This window comes from Limanda limanda, chromosome 15 (genome assembly GCF_963576545.1).
Source record: "Limanda limanda chromosome 15, fLimLim1.1, whole genome shotgun sequence".
Classification (NCBI taxonomy): Eukaryota; Metazoa; Chordata; class Actinopteri; order Pleuronectiformes; family Pleuronectidae; genus Limanda; species Limanda limanda.
In genome coordinates this window covers 12,223,480-12,247,790 of record NC_083650.1, presented here as the reverse complement: position 1 = coordinate 12,247,790, position 24,311 = coordinate 12,223,480, and the positions used below count along the sequence as shown (strand labels likewise).

Sequence of the window (24,311 nt, the reverse complement as noted above, 5' to 3'; positions counted from 1 at the left end):
CGTCCATACAGTCATACTTTGTATGTCAAGGTGGGAATTTGTTTTCACCTTGAAGTGAGACAGAAGGTTGTAAGACAGGAGACCTGGATCCCGAAGAAGCTGTTCCCCCAAATTTTGTAGAATATACATACAGCACAGCTTCCTCTCTGCCTGTGTGTCAGTCATGTGATTGGATAAGAAACATGGTTTGTCTATAACTGGAGTTGTTGACTGGGGATAGACCGTGGGTTTTGCATTTTAGTCTGAGCCAAGGAGACGCAAACTGTGTTATATGCACTGGCAACTGGTGTGTAGATGAACATGTGATTATTGGATACTAAAAATAGGTGATGTTATATAGGAAGCAGGAGAGGTCAGACTGTGTCTAGCCAATCGACACATCCAAATGTACATATGGACATCACGCACCCAGGAGCCCCTCCCACCAGAAATCCTGTAACACATGACAGACTGATGTCAACGTAAGTGGTAACCAGTCGGCAGGTTGTTGGTTCCCTGCCTTAGAATATGGCTTCAAGACATGATATTACATTTTAAACCACTTTTTAAGAAGATTTGCTCAAAAGTAGATGGGTGGATGTTTTCTTTCTTCCTCAATCCGTTACGTTACTTTTGAAAACTAACACTTTGGTAGCACTAAAATGGCACTTACTTATAGCACTCTGTAGTTTTGCTTTATTTCGAAGAAATTTTACTGTCTTGATTCTTGTTGTTCTTGGTTTGTACCCTCAGGGTTGAATGCACTTATTGTAAGTCGCTTTGGATAAAAGCGTCAGCTAAATGAAATGTAATGTAATGTAATGTAATCCTTTCTATCGTACCAACAAACCAGTGTTGAGGGATGCAGGATAGTGTCATCATCACTATCAGTTTAATTGGTTATTTAAATGGCCCTGTATAGGTTTAACCATAACCTTGGAATTTAAGAAGTTGTTGTTTTGTTTTGTCAAACGTCTAATCTCCCGAGGCTTTGCTCGTGTTCGCCGGACAATCTGGGTGTCATGAGCTGAGGATAACATCAGGTTCAAGTGAAGGATTTAGTAAGGCCTAACGTAACTAAAGTAATTGGGTTGGTTTGTATCAGTGGGAGCGTGTTGCTTCGTTCAGTATGGGCCGGCAGCGAGCAGCCACCTACTGTATTGTATTACTGAAAACACTCAGAGGAGAAAGAAGAAAAAGAGAAGAACAGATCCGGTGGAATGAAAAGCAGGACGGTTGGGTTTCTCGGACTGTAACGTCCATGGGAAACAGCCTCATTCTGTATTTTGTTTGTTTGAGAAAACTGAGGTCACCGCTTTAACCCAAAAGAAGACATCTTTTACCAAAGCTATTATCCTCATGTCGTCAAAACTTTAACCCAAGGTCGGAAAGGCTGTAAAGGACTCAGTTATTTCTGCCGTCTGAGCCCTATCTTCAGTTAGTAGTTAACTCAAAGTTCCAGAGTAATAGTAATCCAGAAATCTTCCACAACAATGACAATTTGCTTTCAAGTCTTGGTGTTCATTGATAAAACAATGCACAGTCTTTTAGAACAATATTGGATGTGTTTTCTCTTATTGAGATGATCTGAACCTGCGAAATCTATGCTTTATCTCATCTAACATGTTTTTATAGTCAAATAAAAACATACAGAATGTCTTATCTTTAAAGTTGAGCTCATGATTGATTAATTTTAAGATATTCAGAGCTAAATTTATCATGTGTATAAAACCATATATATATATATACGATTGATGCATCTATCCGAGAATCATAATCGTTCTGTAAACTCAGTCTAGTTCCCCCCTCCACATTCTCGACTGGATATAGTCGGTGGTAATACACAGTATGTGACAACGAGCTAACATGGGATCATGACACGGTTGCTTTGGTGCCAGAAAGCGCCGCTCCCTCAGAACCACCCTCGGGTCAGATGAAAGCCTATTACGATATGGGAGGGGCAGAGAGAGAGAGAGAGAAAGAGGCAGTAAGACTTACAGACTAAGATAATCTAATCAGGGTCCAGTGCAGAGAACTGTGTCTTCTTCCGTCAAGTTTCTCAAGAGGCGTCAAAACCATCTGTGAAGACAGAGTCGCAGCTGACATTGAGAGCAACAGTTTCACCGAGGTGTGACGAAGAGGTAGAAGTGTTGGAGACACCCAGCAAAGAAACAGAGCTTAATATAGAACAGGCCCATTTATTGTTTCCATGTGAAAGTTATACAATACATCTTCTCACGTACATAGAAAAAAGTCCGAAAAATGAAACCTCTCTTTCAGAATATTTGAATAATAAGTGATGTTTTGGGTTTACACGTGTGTGTGTGTGTGTGTGTGTGTGTGTGTGTGTGTGTGTGTGTGTGTGTGTGTGTGTGTGTGTGTGTGTGTGTGTGTGTGTGTGTGTGTGTGTGTGTGTCTGTGTGTTTCCTCTGTGTGCAGGAATGTGTGCAGGATGAGCAGCACATTTGTCACATTAGCTGAGGTACTGGAGGCACGAGGGGGACCTCTGCTGGAGGAGGAGGTCTGGTCCCTGCTGCTGGGCACTGCAGAGTCTTTAGTGGATGTCTCCTATAAGGGTAAAGCACTTTCGATATCCCTTTGTATTGGACGCCATGTTTGAATGTTATCAGCATACCCCAGGCTTTTATTTCGATCTCAATACGCTGTAAACATTCGATCAGCATCCTGCAGTTCCTCAGTTTCCCTCAATGTGACTTCTCCACAGCACTGTATCAGCAGCATCATTATATGTTATGGCCTTCCTACTCTTCTTTTAGGCCACAACAATATGTGTAACATCATAAGCCCCACCTCCTTGCTGCTGTCAGCCACTGGTACCTTAGCCTTTAAGAACTGCGGCCTATCAGACAACGTGTCCACCTTCACCGCTCCGGAGATGCTGCAGGGCCGTGCCAGCTCAACCAAACCTGCCATAGAGAGGGTCAGTGCTCACATCCTCTTCTCTGTGCTGAGGCCTCACTTTAGAGCTGATCAAAGACTTGTCAAACGTTTAAGAGCATCATATAACTCAGGTTTTTTTTATGAGCAGTAACTCTAAACCCTGCAGCTACCTGCATTGATTACAGGTCATTTCATGATGTGTCTTATTCCTTGGTGTGTAAAATCTCAGGATGTAAGGTATAATTTCGCCATCTAGTGGCCGAGGAAAGGAAACTGCCCCAGACTCTGCACTTCAGCAACCACAGTTATGAAATCGAGTTGAAAAAACTCTGAATACTCATAAAAAGAACATAAGATTTGTCATTACAGAAAAGTAATCAAATGTCTTGTAATTGCAACATTAATTTATAATGCACTATTTATATAACCCAGAGATAGAGAAGAAAGACTTTAAAAACTGCAGCATATATCAACTTGTTAACAATATAATTTGACATTTGGATATATCAAGAATATTGTTGCCTTTACATACATATATATATATATATATATGTATATATATATATTTTCGGAGAAATCAAAGACAATGTTGACATATATGACCAGTATCACATCCTTCCACCAAGTTTTGTGATAATCCGTCCATTGATTTCTATGTTATCCTGTAACAGACAAACAAACAAATGCAGACGTAAACAGAACATCCTTGTGACATATTTAGCAGCAATGTCTCATTTTAGCAATATTTTCACTGTGCTTAATAAGGTAATTTTGTTGCACAGATGCTGGTGTATTCACTGGGAATGACTCTCTACTGGTCAGTTGATTTTCACCTACCTCAAAATCAGGTGGGACGCCCGTAAACATTGCTGTGATATTTTATACACTGACATCTGAGTGTCACGCCTCAGTTATACTTATTTCTCCACGTTCATTCACTTCAGCCAGTCCAGTTGAGTGACCATCTGAACAGCCTCCTCCTCAGCATGTGTGAGGACCAGGCCCACCGCCGGGTCAATCTCAACTCCATCCTGGAAGCCTGCGAATCTCAGCACAAAGCCTCCGTCCTGCCGTCGCCCACCAAAGTCATCCGACAGCTGGTGGAGGAGGTTTTTCATGAATCGGTGAGTCTAGATATCTGAGTACGCTCTTGTCTGTGAGCACTTCAGCTTGTTTGAAGCCGTACTGCATTAGAATCTAGGGAATGACAAAAAAAACAACTAAAGATGCCTCTAACTAGTGGTGGTTTCCTTTCTTCCAGATGGACCATGGAGGCTCTTTGCCGGACAGTAACATCCCTTTGAGTGGCAGGAGCCAGATGATCAGAGAGAGACTTCACGGTGAGTCCAGTACAAGTGATATCACAAAAAGAATCAGGGACTATAGTAGTGCAATTTCCACAGCTTCATCTCTTATCCTGGGATATTTGGCCACATAATAATTTGTATTACTTGTATTATATGTATTGCATGGGATTATCCTGTTTTTCTCTATTATTTCTTTTTAGTTCGGCATAATAAACCAATCTGTAAAAATTGAAACTATCACCTATATAAAATAGCTGCCTTCATTGCCTTTTGACTCAAGATAGTGTACAGGTCAACAGGATTAAAATCTTAACCCAAAGCAAGCCCAGGATTAGGGTCCTGTGAGAGCCAATAATCAGATACAGAGAGTGTGAATGTTCCAAGCTAAAGCCTCTGCCTCAGCCCCAGCTCTGTCCAAATGCCTCAGCATCTCAGTAGAGCACCGAGACGGACACGAATCAAACATGGCTGTCATCTGTCATCTCTTACCTGCTTGACAGGGAAGAGAGGGCCACTTTCAGACGCCAGCGAGGGCAGTCCTGAAGGGAGAAGATACTCGACAGACTCTGACTCAAAGTCAGGTACGCAAAGGGAACAGACATTTGAAAGAAGGCCCAGAATGGTAGAAAGAAGGCTGACATAATGATTTGTCTTGTGTATCTACTTAGTAAAGTCCTAAACTATGATGTGGGATTTAATCCTTAGCTATTAAATGCACATTTTTATACTTAATGTATTTGCCCCAACACGAATGTGCTTATTCTGACAACATGCTCATTTTATGTGTGATTTAAGGGAGTTTATCTCAGAGACCTTGGAGACAAAGACCGAGGAGCTCTCCCACACCATTGTACCAATCCTCTTTGGACAGGTATGTTGTATATTTACACATTGACTATGGTTACATGGACAGCAATTTTCCGACTGTTGACCTTATATTGAATAAGACAGAAGTTTGTTTATTTATGATGTTAGCATAATTTGCGGATAGAAGATTCCTTTTTTCCTTTGTTTACATGTCAGAGAGCACATGTTGCACTTGTTGTTTACATGTTGACGTCAAGCATTAGCAAACTGCTGAACATGTCGATGCTGCAAAATGCTGCGAAAACTCCATTAGGACGTTATAATATGATAAGACGTATACTTGTCCACATAATGCGACTAATATTATAATCATCAGTTGCAGAGGCAGCTCCAACCATATTTCACGTTCCCCTCATTGTCCGTTGTAACTTTGAGGCGAACATGACATTGTCTCAGAGTTTAACTTTTCCAACTCACTTTGTCCGTCCTTCCACCACCTCCCTCTCCTCTCCTCTCCTCTCCTCTCCTCTCCTCTCCTCTCCTCTCCTCTCCTCTCCTCTCCTCTCCTCTCCTCTCCTCTCCTCTCCTCCTCTCAGAATCCCTCGCGGGAGGGTTCGCCACAGGGACAGCAACAGCAGTTGGCTTGGTAGGAGCCCCCAACATGACCTCTCTCCCAAAATATCAGGCAGATCTCACAGTCCCTCTATCACCTTCAGCGAGTCCTCACTCAGCCTGAGCCAGAGGAAAGCCAAGGTAGGTGCAGAGATATATTAATGCTGTAACTGTGTGTGTTGTTGACCTGGATTGCAAGTGTAGCTTCTGCAGTAGGGATGCTGGAATACATTATTTAGGTGACCAAGAGTGGAGTTTTTCTTGAAGCATAAAGGTTGATTGTGCTGCTGCTTCTAACATTTTTATCATGAATGTTTATTTTGTCAGGCTCTGGGTCCTGAATTCGTAAGAATGCCAGACGAGCAACAAACTGTTCTCGAGCTTCCAGGATCCATCGTGGTAAATTCATTTTTTCCTCTGCTTCTATCTGTTTCTGATCAGTTTTAATGTACAACTGTTTTTCATAAAATTTTTAACTTTAACTGCATGCTAAACTATGTCTGTTCCCATTACTGCATGTGCAGTGTTTTATATATTCAGGTGCATGCATGTGAATGTTGTTAGGCGGTCTTTTCTATGTGCATGTGTGTCAGTGTGTTTGTGCTCGTACATCACAGTCCAGAAAGGGCCGTTCATGTTCGTCTCAGAGAGAGCTGACTGTGGTGCTGCCTAACGGACAATCTGTGGTGGTCCGCTGTGACATTAAGTCCAAAGCAAGAGATGTGTTTGACATGGTGGTGGCTCATGCAAACTTGGTGGAGCACTTCTACTTTGGTCTTGCCTTCCTAGATGGTAAGGGACATACTACATGGAATCTATAACCTTGATTGCATTCGTTGCAAGTTATAAATCATTTCAAAATATTCATAATCCAACAAAAATTAAGCCCTTGGAACTGGCAAGAAGGGTGAGAGGCTATTTTGCTGTTGTTTAGAAGTTTCTTCCTTTTTTATTCTGCAGATGATGAGTATTTCTTTTTGGACCATGAAACAAAAATCTCCAAAGTTGCACCAGACAGTTGGAAAAAAGGGCAGATATCCTCCTTTTCGGTGTTTCTTCGCGTGAAATTTTTTGTTGATGACATTTCCTTCGTTTTGTAAGTACAGTCTTACCATTTGGAGTTCTACTATGCATTGTTCCAGAAAGCCTTTGCTGCTTTTCACTTTATCTTTTCTCCCACATCGTAGGCACAGACTGACTCGGCACCAGTACTACTTACAGCTGCGTAAGGATATCATGGAGGACAGGCTTAACTGCAATGAGGAGACAGGCCTGTTCCTCGCCGCTCTCGCTCTGCAGGCGGAGTTTGGGGATTACATGTCAGAGGTACCAAGGATAAAAACGAAAAAGAACGATCACCTTTTATGAGAGCCTGTCACAGCGGCGTGCTTGCTTCTTTTTCAGTTGTACGGCAAGAATTATTACCAGCCAGAGCATTATGTGTCCACGAGGATGCTGGAGAAGATGGCCCTGCCCACTGTCAAGGAGGAGCTGCCAAGACTACATGCAAGTCATGCCCAGATGCTGCCCGAAGAGGCAGAAATAGAGTATCTAAAGGTAGCTAGACTGCAAATGCATCCACTCACACAAAAACAGATTCCAAAAATCGAGTGTCCCACTTTGTCCATTGCCATTTTTCGTTTCGAAAAATGCCTAATTCATGAAATAGTAACTACTGTTTGCTTTGATTTTGACGGTACTCCTATTGTTACAATCCCTGTAATTTGGAAGTTTGCTAGAAGAAGCTACATTTAAAACTGTGTGCCTCTCAGATTGCCCAGCAGATACCTGAGTATGGGGTAATATTCCACCGTGTGGGGAGAGAGAAAAGGCCATTGGTGGGAGAGCTGTTGCTGGGCATCTGTGTCAAAGGAATCATTGTGTACGAGACGAGGAACCACATGCGCACCGTCATCAGGCGTTTCCTCTGGAGGGAAACTGACTCCATATCCACTGGGGTAAAAGAATAAGTGGCATCTCATTCAGAGTTTGCTATGTAGTATATTCATTTTGTCATGAAGGTGAAAGTAAATGTATGATGTCTGTCTTCCAGCGGCGTAAACTGATAATCGAGTGCGGCGGGCCCAGTGGGAAAAAGCACAGTTTTATTACAGAGAGCACAAAAATAGCACAGTACCTCCTGAACCTTTGCTCGGCACAGCACAAGTTTCACAGTGAGATGACGTCACGACAACTTAACCACACCATGATACCAGGTGGGAACATTTCAGTGACTGTGTAGATTTGTATTGAAATGAGCACACAAGGGTTACAGTCAAGATTCCTATTCTGTTTCTCCAGATGAACACTTGGACAAGTACATGTCTGTCTACGGGGGTAGTAACTTGAACCTGAAGCGGATGTCCTGCTCGGAGGGCATGTTGAACCATGTAGGCATGAACCCTGGTCAACCGGACCTCTCCAAGTCCTGTGACGACCTGACGGCCAAGCTGGAGGCTCGACTCCGCCAGCAGAGAGAGATGAGGAGAGAGATGAGCAGAGAGCTGAACAAAGAGCCGAACAAAGAGCCCCCTGAAACAGGAGAGCCCAGGGACACGAAGGATCAACAGTGTTGGAGGTAGCACTTGTTGATGTTAACATTCATATTGTTATTACAGAAAAATAGTAACAGAGATTGGCTAAATGCTACTTTGCATGCGTTGCAGCGCTCCAGAGCCGAATCCCAGGAGGATGTCCAGTGTTTCGCTACAGAAGCAGGACTCAGACTCTTCTTTCTCCGTACGAGGTGGATACCCAAACTCATCTCCTTTCAGAAAACACACACAGAAATCGAGAGTGGCACACAGCAGAGAGCATACCTCCACTAAGGCCCATCAATCTCCTTAAATTCAACCAAACTGCACACAAGAAGAAACAGATTCATGAAATCTTCCCTGGGAAATCAGTGAAAATGTTAAAAGAAGCCTGATCTCAGAACGTTAAAGAAAGTGAAAAGACAGGTCCTATACCACTGTCCAACACATAATAAGTAGGTGATTTGGAATTCAAAGAATGTAAAAAAGTCTAAAAAAAACATAAACAACAAAAGAATATACAGTATATAAATACATTTACAGTGGCCTATTAATCATTTGTCTAACATGTACTTTACAGTGGATACACCAACCAGAACCCAACCAGAGAGAGAGATAGTCTGTGTGACACTGAAGAAAGATCCCAAACTGGGCTTCGGTGAGTTTATCAAGCCGAACTGGGATTTAAAATTCATGAGCAGAGCGACACATATTCTGATTCTTTAACAGGAGACTTTTGTCTTCCTCTCTGGTCCTGTTTCAGGCTTTGTGATCGTGGGAGAGGACAACACGGGTAAACTTGACCTTGGGCTCTTCATAGCTTCCATTGTGCCTGAAGGGCCTGCGGACAGAGATGGACGAATCAAACACGGTAGGGAGCCGCAGCATCACATGAGAACTGGAAACACAGATGCTGGCTTTTTGAAGCCTAACACGTGATCCGACAACAAGGATTTTATAATGATTGGTTTGTTTTTCTTTCAGGTGGACGTCTCATCTCGCTAAACAAGATTAGTTTGGAGGGAGTGACGTTCAGTGACGCTGCTGCCATCTTACAAAACAGCCCTGAAGAGGTGGAGCTCATTGTGTCCCAGCCTAAACGTAAGATCTGCTCATGGCTGCCTGCACTGTCTGAAAAGTTTAGTTATGTTAACATTCATGTGCATACCTCTGCCAAGGCCCATAGTCCCCTTATATTCAGTCAAGCTCCACTCCCCTTATAACCCTGTTTTTTTTAAATCAAGATTTATAAATTATTATTCCCTGGGAATCAGTGAAGATGTAAAAACAAAAAACAAAACCCGCCCTATCTCGCAAAATCCTGGATCCGCACCAAATTTGTATGGCTTCTTCCCTGATCCATACTGCATCCTTTCACTAAATTTCAAGGAAATTCGTAGAGTCATTTTTGCATAATCCTGCTTAGAAACCAACCAATAAACAGCTGAAAACGATCTTCCTGGTGGAAGTAATCAATTTCAATCATGTGATACACATACTGACGTCCAGTTGTTTTCCTATCAGAGACTCTGAGGGACCGAAGGAGTTCCTTGAGTCAAAGTACAATGGGTTTGGCTTTGGAGAGGGGCTTCGGGTCACAGACCACCCTGAGTGGCACAGAGTACCGCCAGGTCGTGGAGGAACTGGAGGAGGCCATCAGTCTGTCCAGCATGGCGACCCCCAAGCAGAACAGGAGACTTCACATTCCTGTCGTGAGAATACACGACGCCCAGGTCAGAGCCAGCTCTCAGCTACAGCTACAGATCGAGATACGTGACTTTGTTTCCACAGAACAATTCAACATGTGGTCAGAGCTGATAAGTCTTCAACCAGTGCTAATTGATAAATGGATTAAGAGCTCTGATTAATGTGATAAAACGTATTGTCATGCATCAGAGTGCATCACAACTGCAATCCTCACCTCATTCATTTCTTTTTAAATCTAAATCTTAATTTTTTATTTGACTGTTTACCTCTTTCTCGCTATTTTTCAGGATCTGTGCTCCAGGTCTCCGTCAGTCATTAGTCTGAGGAGCAGCGAGCAGTTCATAGTGGAGCTGGAGAAGAGCGGTGGCAGTCTCGGCATCAGCGTTGCTGTGAGTGATTCAATGGAGTTTACGTCATCTCACCCTCTCTAGGAGTTTAGGTTGTTTCTGATTGTTTTCTCTGCTCCTCACTATAACTAAACAAGCAGGAGAAGGGAATCTGAAACACTGCTACTGTGTTTAGGTAGAGGGTTGTGTGTCCCTTGCAATGTTATCATTTAAAAAGTTAATTTTGCCAAGAGTGACATTGCTTCCTTGCCTTGCATCAGCTCAGCCAAAGCGATTTACGGGACTAACTGGGAAAGGCCAGTAGGTAACAAGTGAGGACGCTAAACTTGGATCCTTCCCAGTGGAGTCAGTGGTGCGGTTATTTGAGGCCGATAGTGATGCTGAAAACTGTTTGTAATCTTTCTTGCCAAAAGGGAGGAATAAACACCAACGTGCGATATGGAGGCATCTACATCAAGAGTCTGGTGCAAGGGGGCGCTGCAGATCAGGACGGACGAGTTCAGATTGGTATGATTATCTTTTAATTTTTCAAGTTAACATGTAATCAGGTGGCTGCCAGAAACAAACCGTCTGTGTGAAGGTTTGATTTTGTTCAGCCTCTGATAAAAAGGAAGAAGAAGTGAAAGCGAGTCACGTTCATTCATATTTCTATCTGTGAAATATTCCTGCCTTGGTTGATTTATCTTGATTGAATTACTATTACTAACAACTTTTTAAAAAATGGTTTTGAGCGAGAGCTTCACAAAATGTGAATGTGAAATCAGTCCTGCTCTCAAACTGAAAGGCTCCCCCTCAAATGATGTGATGACAACACTGTGAGTCATATTCTTCACCGTTCTTGTTTGATGGAGTTTGTACAAAAGGGCGCAAAGATTTGTCAACTTCTTTGAAAAGAACATAGATTAACTGAAAGTGGATGGTGTCCATGCTCAGTAAAAAATGTACTTATTAAGGAGTAGTCAGGCTGTTCTCAAGGATTTTTTTTATATAGTCATGCTTTGTTTATTCTGTCAGTTATTTGTATACGTCTGTTCCGCTGGAGCATTGATGTGTCTGTGTTCATGCTTCAATGAGCAGGAGCAACTGTTGAATTTGTTGACGTGCCCGTTAGCCACACACACACACACACACACACACACACACACACGCACACAAAAAACGTTTATGTATTGATGTGGCTAATGATGATGAGATTTGCGTTTGTGCATATGACAGGTGACAGACTTCTGGAGGTTGACGGAGCCAACGTGAGGGGCGTGAGTCACCATCAAGCTGTCGAGTGCCTGAAGAGGACTGGGGAGGTATACACGCACACACACACACACACACACACACACACACACACACGCACATGCATATGGCCACAAACATATGCAAACATGCACATGCAATACAAAACATTGACATGAAAAAATATCTTTTGCTGATATGATTATTAGCGGTACAGTGTCATCTCCAGGAGAAACTGCTTTAAACAACATGTCTTGTGCTGTGTATCCAAACAAAGAGTTCTCTGAGATTTATGCCTCAAGTCTCGTTCTGGTCCTTTTTCCCATAAATATAGATTTCCTCCAACCAGGAATCAATTCTTGAATAACCATACTGAAGTAGTTTCAGTTACTGAGCTACTGTAAATCATATATAAGACTGTACTGTAACTGGATCATTTTCTGCAATACACTATTGTGTGTGTGTTTGCATCCTATTCCCCCATAGGTGGTGAACCTGCTGCTGGAGAGGGAGCCCACGGTAATCTTGGAGCCCAGATTTGACTCACCCTGCCCCCAATTAGCCCACAGTCGGTCATACACGCAGCCCCCCAGGACCGAGGTCTCCGTGGAAACGACCTTGAGTGGTCGAGCCAAGGACTACAGCTTTGTGACGGATGGTGAGAGGGGAGTAGAAGGGGCAGATACACTCACTAAAGGAAAAAAAAAGAAAAGAGAAGATAGACAGCGGCAGGCACACACACACACACACACACACACACACACACACACACACACACACACACACACACAAACACTTGCACATATAGCCCAGAGGTGACTGTGAGTCATCTGACAGCTACATTGTGGTGGCTGTCAGAGTCTGACGATGGCTCAATCCCCCGAGACAGCGTGTGCTGTAGCCTTGAAGCTGCCTGTTCAGCTTTGTTAAAGGAATAGTTTCTTAATTCCTTTACTGGAACAAGTACAAAGAAATGTGACTAATTTACTTCTTATAAGAAGAAAATTCCACAAACATAGTCTGTCTGTAAATGGAATGCACACTGCCTGAACTGTTCATCTTATCGGCTTCACACTTGGCACGTGTTTTGTTAATTGACCAGGGAAGTGCAGTGCCATGGTTTATGCAATTTGGACATGCAATATGTTTTTTATCAATAAAATTTGAATAACCAGCCCCCTTTAGCAGTCAGTGAGGGCTGTCTTCAATAAAATCTGTCCTGCCAGATCATTTTTGATAATTGTATTACTTGTATTTCACCATATCGCATCGACACAGACAAGTGTTGCGGGTACTGGTCTCCACCATGGCAGCAACATTCATAGAATCACTTCCTCTAAAGCAAGTTGAGAGTAATACTAGAACACTGCATTAGCAGATTTTTTTAAATCACAATGTCGCGAATCTGAACTCACATTTACAGAATAACGATGACACAACACACACATTAACGCCCCAAATCTCCTCAACATCTCTTCCCTTTCCCAGAAAACACACATGAAGTTGTGCTAAAGAAGAGCCTGTCCGGCCTCGGCTTCAGCTTCTACATCTCCCAGCTTCACTCGGCGCAGGACCGAGGCAGCATCGTCCGCATCAAGCGCCTGTTCCCGGGTCAGCCGGCGCTGGAGAGTGGCCAGCTGCGAGAGGGGGACGTCATTCTGTCCGTCAACAGGGAGCCCCTGAAGGACCTCTCTTATCAGGTGGGATATTTTAGAATGATTGTTAATCCTTACGTACTTCCAACTGTGAATTAACAACCACATTCATAAACAGTCCTGCTGTGGTTTTGGTTTTGCTAGATTGTTTTCTAATATTGAAGCAGAGACATACAAAAGCGGTCAAAAAATATATTAGCCTGGTTTACATGGATTTAACCACAACCTTAAAACCACTCAGACTTTGGGCCCTGATGGCAGCACAGTAGGTGGTTTCATCTGTGGATAAATGATAATCATGAATGGGCAGGGAGGTGTGCTATAGCAACAGTTTGAACCCTGGTGTTTCTTAAGATCTTGGCCGTGTTATTTAGTTCACTAATCCTTTAATCCCATAGTACTGGAAATAGCACGCTGGTTGTGTCATAGCATTTGATGTGTCATTTAATCTTTCGTGTACTGCCAAGGAACTACAACAGAGCATTTAAAACTTACAGCAGTTGAATAGATCATGAGTCTGCCTTGAAGTCAGATAATGCCACATTATAACCATATACCTTTCACTAACCTTAAAACAGGTCTTCACCTTAAAGTTTAATGGTTTTCATCATGGGGACTTGGTTTTTGTCTCAATAAGGCAGACACGTTTGACTGTGTAAATAGATTTGGATCCCAACAATGTGAGTAATACCTGGACCCATGTTTTCTTGTGCTGTTTCAGCGGGTTTTGTTCCTGCTGCGTGGAGCTCCGTCTGAAGTTCATCTGCGTATTTGTCGACCAGGTCCTGGAGTGCTATATGATGCAGATGGCAACACACTGGTGAGCTCCGTGTACACACCTACTGTAAATGCTCAAATACAGCAACAAAAAAAACACTTAAGTTCGGCTGAGTGACCCTAACACATTGTTGGCGCTCCTGTCTGATTCTGTAGATTCCTGCATCCACCCGTGAGTCTCGATCCCACTCTCTGGACATCAGACTCGGAGAGGACTACACCCAGCTCCTGAAGTTTCAGTATGACTTCAACAATCCCGTCCAGAAACAAGCCCCCACCCAGGACGAAGATGTGTCAATTACAGCAGAGAAAAACCCAGAGCCTCCTGCAGCTCCAGCACCCCCGGAGAGCCTGGACTGTGAAGTGAAGGTCAACCAAACTCCTCCATCAACTCCTCGCTTACCCCCATCACCCACGTCGCCTCCGTCACCGGTCTCGCCAGCTTCACCAGCATCGCCCACCTCGCCTGCCTCACCAACCTCTGGCACTCCACCAGCTCCAATGGAGTCGCGATCGACCACCAGGAATCCAGATGAACAACAGGAAGTAGGAGGAAGGAAGAAGAGAAAAGACGACGGAGAGGAGGTTGCAACAACTTCCAGTTCAACCGTGATACTCACGGACGTCTCTCCCAAGACTGCTTCAAACTCTGTGTATGCCAGGTACTGTATCACATGTAGAAAACTAACACATATTATTGCATTTCACATTTAAAAATCATCAGTGGTCTGCATGAAGTGAACACAGGGACATGCAGATTGGAGTTAGGTGAATTGGAGACTCTAAATTGACCTTTGGTGTAAATTGTTGGTCTCTATATGTTTGCCCTGTGATACTCTGGTGGAGGTATGTACTCTACTAACTACTAATCTAGTTTAATTTGAAGTAATAATTATATTTCCTTGTTATGGGTTGAATTTATTATGCTTTTAAGAGGAATGTTATGGTAATTTGTATTCTATCGCTCTGTAATTTCTCTCCTCATTTAATATTTATAGTTTCCATCTCGTTTTGTCTCTAGTTGTAAGACTTTTGACAAATGTGAAAGCAAAATTTTTAATAAAGTCTGCTGGAATAGGCTGCATTGTTGTTGGTAGGGTGATGGGTAGATTCAATCATAGCTCCTGCTGCTCCTCCGTCACAAGCACATCATGTAAAATAAAGACAGGAATTTCACTATGCACTGTTTGTTTATCTGCAGTGGAGTCAGAGAGGAGGCAGATGGAAGTGTGACCTACTGCCTCGTGGGAAATGGGCTGACGATCATGGCGGACGAAGAGTACCTGACCATCAGCTCCACCCTGGAGCCTCCTCACAGCTTCCCCTCCGGTCTGGCCACTCACACCCCAACAACCAACCTAACAGGCTCTCAAAACTCCAACAGCTCTCAGAATCCAAAGCTCTGCCCCCAAGTCTCCGCCACTACCATCCCATCCCTCGGCCTCTCAGCTGACACCCCGACCACCTGCACACTGTCCCACCCGTCTCAGCCACTCACAACGCAGCCGCCGAAAGCAAAGCACCACCCGATCCAGCAGGGAATCCTTCAGAGTCACTACATCGCCTTTTCCGAGAGCAGCAGGCCCTTGGTGCCTCCACCACGGCCTCCTGCTCCACCACAGACCCCCATTACGGCCCAGATCATCCCCTCTGTGCCTCACTCCGTCAGTCCGCTTGCCTCCAGGCTGCCACCCATAGTGCTGCCTGAGAAGAAAGAGAGGGAATACAAGAATTATGATGATGAGCAGGATGCGGAAGAGGAAGAGAGTCGAAGAAAGGCAAGTGACATTTCTTAGCTTTCTGGTTCACATGTTCAACTTTGCTAAGAAATGCTATAGATAGGCCTTTATCATTGTTGGTTGATTAACGTAACTTCTTTCAAACACTGGCATAAAGTTGAATAATTTGGCTTTGGGTCAAGGAAACAAAGATTTTTTATTTAGCTTCTGTAACTCGCAACAATCCAAATATGTAGAGACGACGAGACAGAAAGAATTTGACTGTAGACATAAGCATCCACAGGAGATTAATCTATGGAATTATTCTTGTTGCATTGTTGTATATCTATTTAATACATGAATTGTGTCTGTGTCCTGACTGTTAGGGACGGGTCAAAGAGTTTGAAATGACAGTGATTCTGACCAAGTCCAGGAGTGGAAGTTTTGGCTTCACCATCACTCGCAGCAAACTGGACAACTGCTACTACATACAGGAGATACTGGACAACCCAGCCAAGGCAGATGGACGACTCAGGGCAGGAGACAGGCTCGTCACTGTACGTGCAAACACACACATGCACCCAATCGGGCATTCTTGCATGTTAAAAAAACAACATCCTCTTATCATGAGCTGTATATTCGTGCTTGGCTAGTTGACCATCTCCATGATCTGTCTCCAGGTAAACGGGCATGATGTTACCCGTGTGGCAGACGATTATGCCATGACGATCCTCAGGTCATCTCCGCGAAGACTGAGTATGACCCTGGGGAGGGCGGTGACAAACCTGGTGGCTCCGCCTTCCTGCGACAACCTGCCCGACATTGTCCTGCACAAGACAACTTCTGGACAGCTCGGTGCGACACACGCTGTCTGGCATTTTAAAGACACAGAACATGAAGCTCTTGTCAATCACTTGCACTGAATTGGGTCTTTGTGTGCGCACTCCCCAGGTATAAAGCTGACTGGGGGCATTGGCAGCAAATGGCAGGGTATCTACTGTCTGGAGGTGGTGCCAGGCTCCCCAGCCAGTGAGGAGGGGAGCGTCCAACCCAATGACAAAATCATCTACATCTGTGGCAGGTGCACTCTGGGTATGACCCTGGAGGATGCGGTCAAAGCGTGCGAGATCGCGCCTCGTAAAGTCAAACTTAAAATCATCAGGTATGTGCGCTCGCCAGCTAAAACACTGAGAGGTGTGTTTAATTCTGTGAATGACTTCGATTGTTTGTGTCTGTTACAGAGAAGACCAGCCGGTGACCCCCCGGGCGAAGTGGAACGGTAAGCTCTGAAGGATTTATGCACGGCTGAGTTAACCCCAGGATAAACAGTACAGTTTGGTCGTTATATGCACTGAAGGATCACCTAGAAACCAGATATGTTTGTGCTCAACTATGATAACAGAAGTTCAATCATTACCAGAAAGTATTAGAGCTCTGTGAAGACAGGAAATTACCTGTCTGTAGACGTGTAAGGCCTAAAACAACTTTTTCGTTTGAAGGCCTGTTTGACTGGAAAAAGGAAAGGAAGTCCCTCACTCGTTTTGAAGAACCCGTCTCTCCAGATAAAGACTCCCCTTCTGAAGAGGGTGAGTTTATTTTCTTTCTCTCCCTCTCTTTTCCCTCTCTCCATCTCCTCCGAACTCTCTCCATCAGCATGTTCTATCAGCAGCATAATGGTTTCTTCTCTGTCGTTTGCTTGTTGTCCCATTGTCTGTGTGAAGCCGGAGCTCGGTGCTGAAAGATAGGTCTCTTTGCAACTTTGTGTATGCGTGCGTGTGTGTGCGCATGCATGTGTGTATTTGTGTGTGTGTGTGTGTGTGTGTGTCTGTGTGTGTGTGTGTGTGTGTGTGTGTGTGTGTGTGTCTGTGTGTATGTGCGTGTGGGAGATCTGAATGCTGACGGACAGATCCTGGGCTCTCACAACAGGATTAATAATTACCAAGCCTCTGGCCCCCCACAGGTGTATTGGACTGCACAACTGAAGGCGTCGTACACACACACACACGCACACACGCACACACGCACACACACACACAGTGTCATACAGTTGGTGGTCTATAGGGCAGGTGGCTCAGTTGCCTAGTGACAGTGCATGCAGCGGTAAGGGACAGTAGAGAGGGTCACTTTGAAAAGGACCAACCTTGTTCACATGTCATACAAGAGACGCACCTATCAACACATCTCTTTCAAAATGGCCGAAGAGGTGGGAGGTTGGTGTGTGTTGTGTCTGTTTCAGAAATTTCCTCGGCTGTAAATGGATGCCACGATGGAGATGGTACCGAAGCGAATTTTTTATTTTTACCTAAGGACCGAACTGAAGGCTTTACCCCTTAATAACAATTACATCACTTTTCTTAGCTTGATCAATATTTGTAATATCGGATGCAACAACGGGAGTTGTTTAGTCTGCACTGGTCACTGACTCATTCTTACTCCTCTCGGTTTTTTTGCTTTGTTTTTTTACAGCTGAAGTTGTGTGTAGGACTGCTGCTAAATTCCGATGTCTCTCTCTCAGCCAAGACCAAGACGTAAGTTTCTGAGCACATTATCAATCTTTGACCTTCTTTTTCGAGAACTCACTCGTTTTTATCGTCTCTTTCCATTTCTATTTATTCTTTTCCTTTATCTGCACATCTTGTGAAGAGTCTGCTGAAACGTACACTGTAACATGAGTCTACTGTGTGTCAATCTGCGAATGCATTCACTGCTGGGGTGGTGGAGGTCACTGTCTGCATGCTTGTGTCAGGCTGTATCTACACCTGATTGTTTAAGGATATTTGTGGTATGGTATTTTTCTGCATAAGATGGTCCTGATCTGTGCTTATTTTCCCCTGTTGCTGATTCCTCAAAATTCTTGTTCTCTTTCCCTTTTTTGCCTCTGCTTCTTTGTTCCTGCAGAGTTGCATCATGCAAGTAGAGTTCTCAAAACCAGAAGGAGGAGGCTATGGCTTTGCTTTGGTCGGAGGAACAAACGGCACCATGCTCAGAGTTAGGGAAATCTGCTCAGGTGGAGTGGCCGAGCAGGACGGCAGGCTGAGAGTGGGAGATATTTTATTAGAGGTAACCACCCATCGTAACATCTGACTGTTTTATAAACTGTTGTTTGGGAAAACCCTGATCCTCACTGATTCTGTTCCAGGTGAACGGTGTGATTGTTTCGGGCCTGAGCCACAGTAAGGTGGTGGACATCTTGCGTAAAGCTGAGGGCAGCGTGCAGCTCACCATCTGCAGAGACATCCTACCACTGACCTACTCTGGGTCTACCCCACCGCCCAACTTGTCCACTCAGACTGAGGCTATTTTAGCTGAGCAACCGGCCTCTGACACTCGCTCCTCACCTGACGTCATGGTGAAGAGGCCGGTTGAGCACCCGCCTGGTATGATCTCCTTTTTTTTCCTATTATCATGAATATTTGTGAGAATTGATGTTGAATACAAAGCTGTAGACCTCAACTAAAATCTATAAACCTTTTATACATTATTACTAAGAAAATGCACTGAAACTACGGGTTGAACCAGACTTTTACACTAGGATGTCACTCAGTAGTGCAAGCCTCTGCCAAAGACCCAACAGTCACCTTATGAAACCACATTTAAATTAACGAAATCCAGACATTTATGTTCATCTGCACCAAATTGTACACAGTCATAAATATCAGTCCCCTTAACATGCCTGATTTCAGCAGGATCTATGAATTATTTTCTAGGAAAAAAAGAAAACAGGTAATTTTAACGAAAGAGAACAAAAAAACTGTATCCAACCCATGATGTGGATTTGCACCAAAATTGATTCCCTCCACTAAATTCTATCCTGGTTAATGTGTATCTTTGCTGTTTCAGAGGTGACATCATCTCCTGTTATTAAAAAAACATCTGTTGTCCTAACGTCACCGCCGCCTCCACCGCGCCGACTGACTATTGTAACAGACGAGCCTGAAATAATACCGGTAACATGCACAACATCAAGCATTCACACACACATAAATGAAATAAGTGGTCATTTTGATGTGCTCCTCTGTTTTAATTCAATCACATCCCTCTTTACCTCTGTAATAACATCTACTACTAACATCTGGCTCCTCCTCCCGTCTGTTGCTGCTTGTCTGTGGATCAGGAGAGCTGTAACAGCACCCCCTCTCATCAAGCTTGCTGCCCGTCCCTCAATGTCACTGACATGTTGCATGGAGCTTCTGAAAGGTAGTAACTTCCCAAACTACTCCTCTACTCGTTTTACCCTCATCCCCTTGCTTTTCCTTTGGTTTGTTGGAGTTCCTCTCTTAACCACATGAAGGCAGCAGAGAGCAATAAATAAATTATACTGTTGCCAATGGAGAACCCCAATGAGACAAAAACTAGCGTGAAAGTTAGGAAATATAATAGTAGCATTCTCTATAGCTTAAAAACAAGAAAAGTATTGAGTATCAAACAGATATTTTAGCCTCTTGTCTATACTGTATTTTAGGTGGAAAAGTCGCAGGGACAGGAAGCTCAGCCTTGCATGATTTCATCCACCTACCGAAGAGTAAAAAATGGTCTGGTCTCACCCCTGCCCCCTGACTCCCCCAGGAAACATATTGTCACCAAACTCTTGGACCATTCCTGCAAAGACATCCGGAAACTCCAGTCAGACGGCTGGAGCAGCGAGGAAGAGGATGATGATGTATTTGACGCCAGCCAACAGGAAACAAACTCACCCCAAACAGGTGTCTGTCCCTTCATACTGTTTTGCTAATGTGTTAAACTCTTAATCTATGCTGAACTGCACAAACAAGCCTCACCCTTCTCCATTTTCCTCTCTTCTATCCTCAGGCCCACCCATAGTGTCAGAGGAGGAACTGGCCAGTTTAGCTCTCATCAGCCCAGCGAGGAGCAGCCAGTATTCAGGGTCAAGAGTCAAAGCTCTTATCCAGATTCTGCAGCATCAAGTGGACCAGCAGGAACTGGTCAAAGAGTTCATGGTGTGTATGGTTCAAAACAACCGAGGCTCACCAGGGCCCTACAATCCAATCAAGCTGCATCAAATAGCACAGACAATACCAGTCTCTGAAATGTTTTATGTTCCTCCAAGATTCATGAATTATTCCCTTAGAAATCAGTTAAATGTCCCATTCCACATCCTTCCACCAAGCTGAAAGCTGCAAAAACGACAGGCAGACACACACATAGATTCACAATCGTTACTAAGACAATTTCTTATGGACAGACACAGACAATATATAGTAAAATGACGTTGTATTTCAGGCTCTGGAACATCTGAAGCCCTCTGACAACTGTGTGGTGGGAAAAGCCCCTGAGAACAGAGATAAGAACCGCTACAGAGACATCCTGCCCTGTAAGTTTGAGAGACAACTTTCTTTTGGCAGAATCTTACCTTTTACTTTTTCCCTTTGTTAAAACCCCTGTGCTTCTAAATGCTGAACACACACACACACACACACTCACACACACACACACACACACACAAACACACACAAACTTGACCTGTATTGGAGTCTGTTGGCACTCTCCTCAGCTGCCCGGTTCAAGTTGACTGTAAGGCCTCTAATGATGGTAGAGGAGATATTTGTTTACAAGTTGCTTAGTCCTGCACAGCAAATCATAATATCAATTTTTCAGTGGTGCAGCACTTAAAATTTGCTTTGACTCAGCCAAGAACATAATAATGAAATGGGTGTCATCTGTTAACAACCCTGTAATTATAAGGGATTTATACTTTTAATAAATAAAGCAGGAGCAAATAATATTTTAAGCTGTGTAATCACCATGAATGTCGGGGGGGATAAATACAGAGAGATGGGATAGAAAAAGGAAAACTCCACAAAAGACTTGCATATGTGAGTTCAGTGATGGGGTGTAATGCCTGAATTGAGATAAGGAAAGATAAGATAATCCTTTATTGGTTTAGGATTAAACTATTACAACAGCAAGAGTCAAAAATAGGCATCAGTAAGCAGTAATAAGTAAGATGCAATACTTAAGTGTGAGGAATATAAAACATAAAGAGAATTATGAATGGAATAAAATGAATATATACAGTTTAAAAACAAGAACAATTTTGCAATATGTGCAGTGTGACTATGTAGAGTGACTGGTTTGCACATGAACTATAGAATTAACGCTGAATATTGAAAAAAAACAAAACGTATTCTTTCAAACACTTGGAGATGTTCTTACACTGGGAAACGCACACATTAAAACACACATACTATAATCAGCATTTATGTCCAGTTCCGACAGTGTGTTGGGGTGAAAAGAGTCAGATCAGAGATACATGAGTGCGATGAAAAGGATAGTGGCCCCCAGTGGTATGCCGACACTCCTCAGTGTAGTACTCATTGCCTGGTGCCTGATACTATTTGTGCAAGTGGTCCAAAAAAAAAGAACATGGTCGGATCAATTGCATTTAACTATTTGATTTTGAAAGCCAGGTTTCCAGTCTCTGGCTTTCTTGACTTCACACGTCGGAGGTTGGGGGGAGTAACCCAAAACAACATTCCTAACAGCTTTTAGTCTATCACCCCTCTCATCACCAACAAACTTCTTCACAGCGCTTGTTTGTTGAACCTAATTCCAGACCTCAGAGCTGTTTACTTGGTGTTATTTACAGTACTCCGAGATCATGTGCTTTAGGCGAGAAACAAGGCAGCAGTGTTTGTTGTTGATGGTCAAGAAATCAATGGTGAAATCAAATGGAGAAAACACGTCTTCCCAATTTTTCTGTTTTAGGGAGAATGCTACTAGGAGTGCAGTTTGTTTCAATCATGAATTCACACAGTTTCTCTTTTCCCTTCAAAGACGACAAAACACGTGTTGCCATCGGAGACAACCAGGACTACATCAACGCCAGCTACATCCGCATGCAATTCCGTGACAAGGAGTTCTTCTACATCTCCTGCCAGGGCCCGCTGCCCACCACAGTGTCGGCCTTCTGGCAGATGATCTGGGAGAACAAATCGGACGTCATCGCCATGATGACCCAGGAACTGGAACGTGGAAGGATCAAGTGTCACAAGTACTGGCCAGAGAAGCTGGGCGTGCCCCTGGACACCGGCAGGTACCAGCTGCACCTGGAGAACCGACAGCACCTGGAGTACTTCCACATTAAGGTCATCCGAATGGTGGAGACAGAGGTAGGAGTGGAGTTCCTGCCTGTCTGGTCAATGACCTGCTGCAATATCGATTTACACTCAGAACTTCAAATGCAAATTTTTTTCAACTCGTTGTCATTTCAGACCAATGAGACCCATTTGGTCAATCACCTGAAGTTCACGCACTGGCCGGACCACGGTGTGCCGCACTCCTCTGAGCAGCTGGTTCGCTTCATCCGCTACCTGAGGGCAGTGCATCACCAGGGGCCGGTGACAGCTCACTGCAGCGCCGGCATCGGACGCACGGGAGTTCTCATCTGTACCGACATCATCATCAGTCTCATTGAGAACGATTTACCTGTGAGTAGAAGCCAGTGGGATGGGATATGTTAGCAAGAACTTTGGTGATCTCCTGACTTTAGACTCTAGCACCTGCATCAGGTCAAATCTGTCATTTGTCCGATACTTTAGTTTAGCATGAAATAAAATAGCTTAAAACTCTCACGCTTTGTGTTTTGTTTAGCACTAAATTTCAAATGATATTATGCTAAAACACTAAACTATGATGGTGAATATTATACAAGCATGAGTACAATCAAAGTGTATATAAAGATGGACGACTTGTTAGTGGATAGAACATGTACCAAACTAAACACGTCTTTTTTTTTTGTTTTTACTACACTGATGTATGTTAAATTGTTGTTATTTATTTGCTATAAAATGGCTGAGACTGACTTGTGATTGGTCGAGCGTGTGTTTTGGCTCCATCTTCCGATCGCTACTGCACATACTCAGCCTCCAAATGACGTATCTGGCACAAGACGATAACGTCCAAGATATTTCGGCTTCATTTCTGGATAGTGGGAGGAAGTGGAGATACTTCCTCCATACAGTCTATGATACAGCCTCATACAGTTGCTAGAATGATTCTTAATCTTAGATAAGTGTCTACTCAATTCATTATTGATATAATTAAAACTGAACTAAAGCAGCATGTTGTAGTTGTGCCTAACCCTCTTCTTTCTCTGTCTTCAGATCGACGTGAGCGACATCGTAAAGGAGATGAGGCTCCAGCGGCACGGAATGATTCAAACCAAGGTCAGTGCCAAAGTTCAAAGTTCAAGCTTTTTAAAAAAAAGGCAGTTCCCGAAACCTAGACGCGCTCTTTGTCTCTCTCTCGTTCCAGGAACAATACCTCTTCTGCTACAAAGTCTGGTTGGAGGTTTTACAGGGCATTTTACAGCTTCACAGCAGCCAATGGCAGCCGGAGAGTCCCCGAGACCACAAATTGGTCTGAATGTTTCCACTTTCACCTCACCTGCCTGAGAAGCTCAGGCTGTATATGTGTAACCTTGTTCAGTCAATCACACCACAGACTGGTGGTGGACTTTTCTTTGGCTGTAGTTAGTTTAGTTAGCTAGAATATGAACCCTGTACTTCTCTGTTTTGATACTTTGTGTTGAGGCCTCTCGGTTAGTTACAATGACTTTTTCTTATACGTGCTCTCGGTGCTGTGATTATGTCCGTTTCTTTTAGATCACTGGGGTTGTTTTGCCTTTTCAGGCTTAGTGATTTGCCTTCTGTCTCTAGCATGTTTTTTTTTTATTTTTGTGTCACTATTTGAATGTATTTTTTTTTTCTCCAAACCT

The 24,311-nt window shown here is 43.6% G+C and overlaps 1 protein-coding gene across 1 annotated transcript; it reads left to right on the top strand.

The window, feature by feature from the left end:
- The first annotated feature begins 2,431 nt into the window (after window positions 1–2,431).
- Window positions 2,432–23,959, top strand: ptpn20 (protein tyrosine phosphatase non-receptor type 20). The gene is made up of 46 exons (XM_061087496.1): window positions 2,432–2,555; window positions 2,757–2,920; window positions 3,663–3,728; window positions 3,825–4,004; window positions 4,142–4,220; window positions 4,688–4,768; window positions 4,983–5,058; window positions 5,591–5,747; window positions 5,934–6,005; window positions 6,224–6,398; window positions 6,567–6,702; window positions 6,794–6,932; window positions 7,011–7,163; window positions 7,379–7,564; window positions 7,660–7,822; window positions 7,908–8,184; window positions 8,273–8,352; window positions 8,721–8,798; window positions 8,904–9,011; window positions 9,125–9,241; window positions 9,665–9,873; window positions 10,135–10,236; window positions 10,608–10,701; window positions 11,410–11,495; window positions 11,911–12,082; window positions 12,913–13,124; window positions 13,801–13,899; window positions 14,013–14,518; window positions 15,058–15,634; window positions 15,961–16,131; window positions 16,255–16,429; window positions 16,526–16,736; window positions 16,816–16,853; window positions 17,074–17,160; window positions 18,041–18,102; window positions 18,473–18,634; window positions 18,714–18,951; window positions 19,415–19,521; window positions 19,689–19,771; window positions 20,141–20,277; window positions 20,384–20,532; window positions 20,816–20,906; window positions 22,370–22,704; window positions 22,807–23,022; window positions 23,698–23,760; window positions 23,849–23,959. The coding sequence occupies exons 1-46, from the start codon at window positions 2,432–2,434 to the stop codon at window positions 23,957–23,959; spliced, it is 7,104 nt and encodes a 2,367-aa protein (XP_060943479.1).
- The last annotated feature ends 352 nt before the right edge of the window (window positions 23,960–24,311 follow it).

Excerpts from the sequence above, each read along its gene's own strand:
- ptpn20 (XM_061087496.1), top strand. The coding sequence starts at position 2,432 with ATGAGCAGCACATTTGTCACATTAGCTGAGGTACTGGAGGCACGAGGG. Across the intron at positions 8,799-8,903 it reads AGATCCCAAACTGGGCTTCG|GCTTTGTGATCGTGGGAGAG; the intron begins GTGAGTTTATCA and ends GTCCTGTTTCAG. Across the intron at positions 13,125-13,800 it reads TGAAGGACCTCTCTTATCAG|CGGGTTTTGTTCCTGCTGCG; the intron begins GTGGGATATTTT and ends GTGCTGTTTCAG.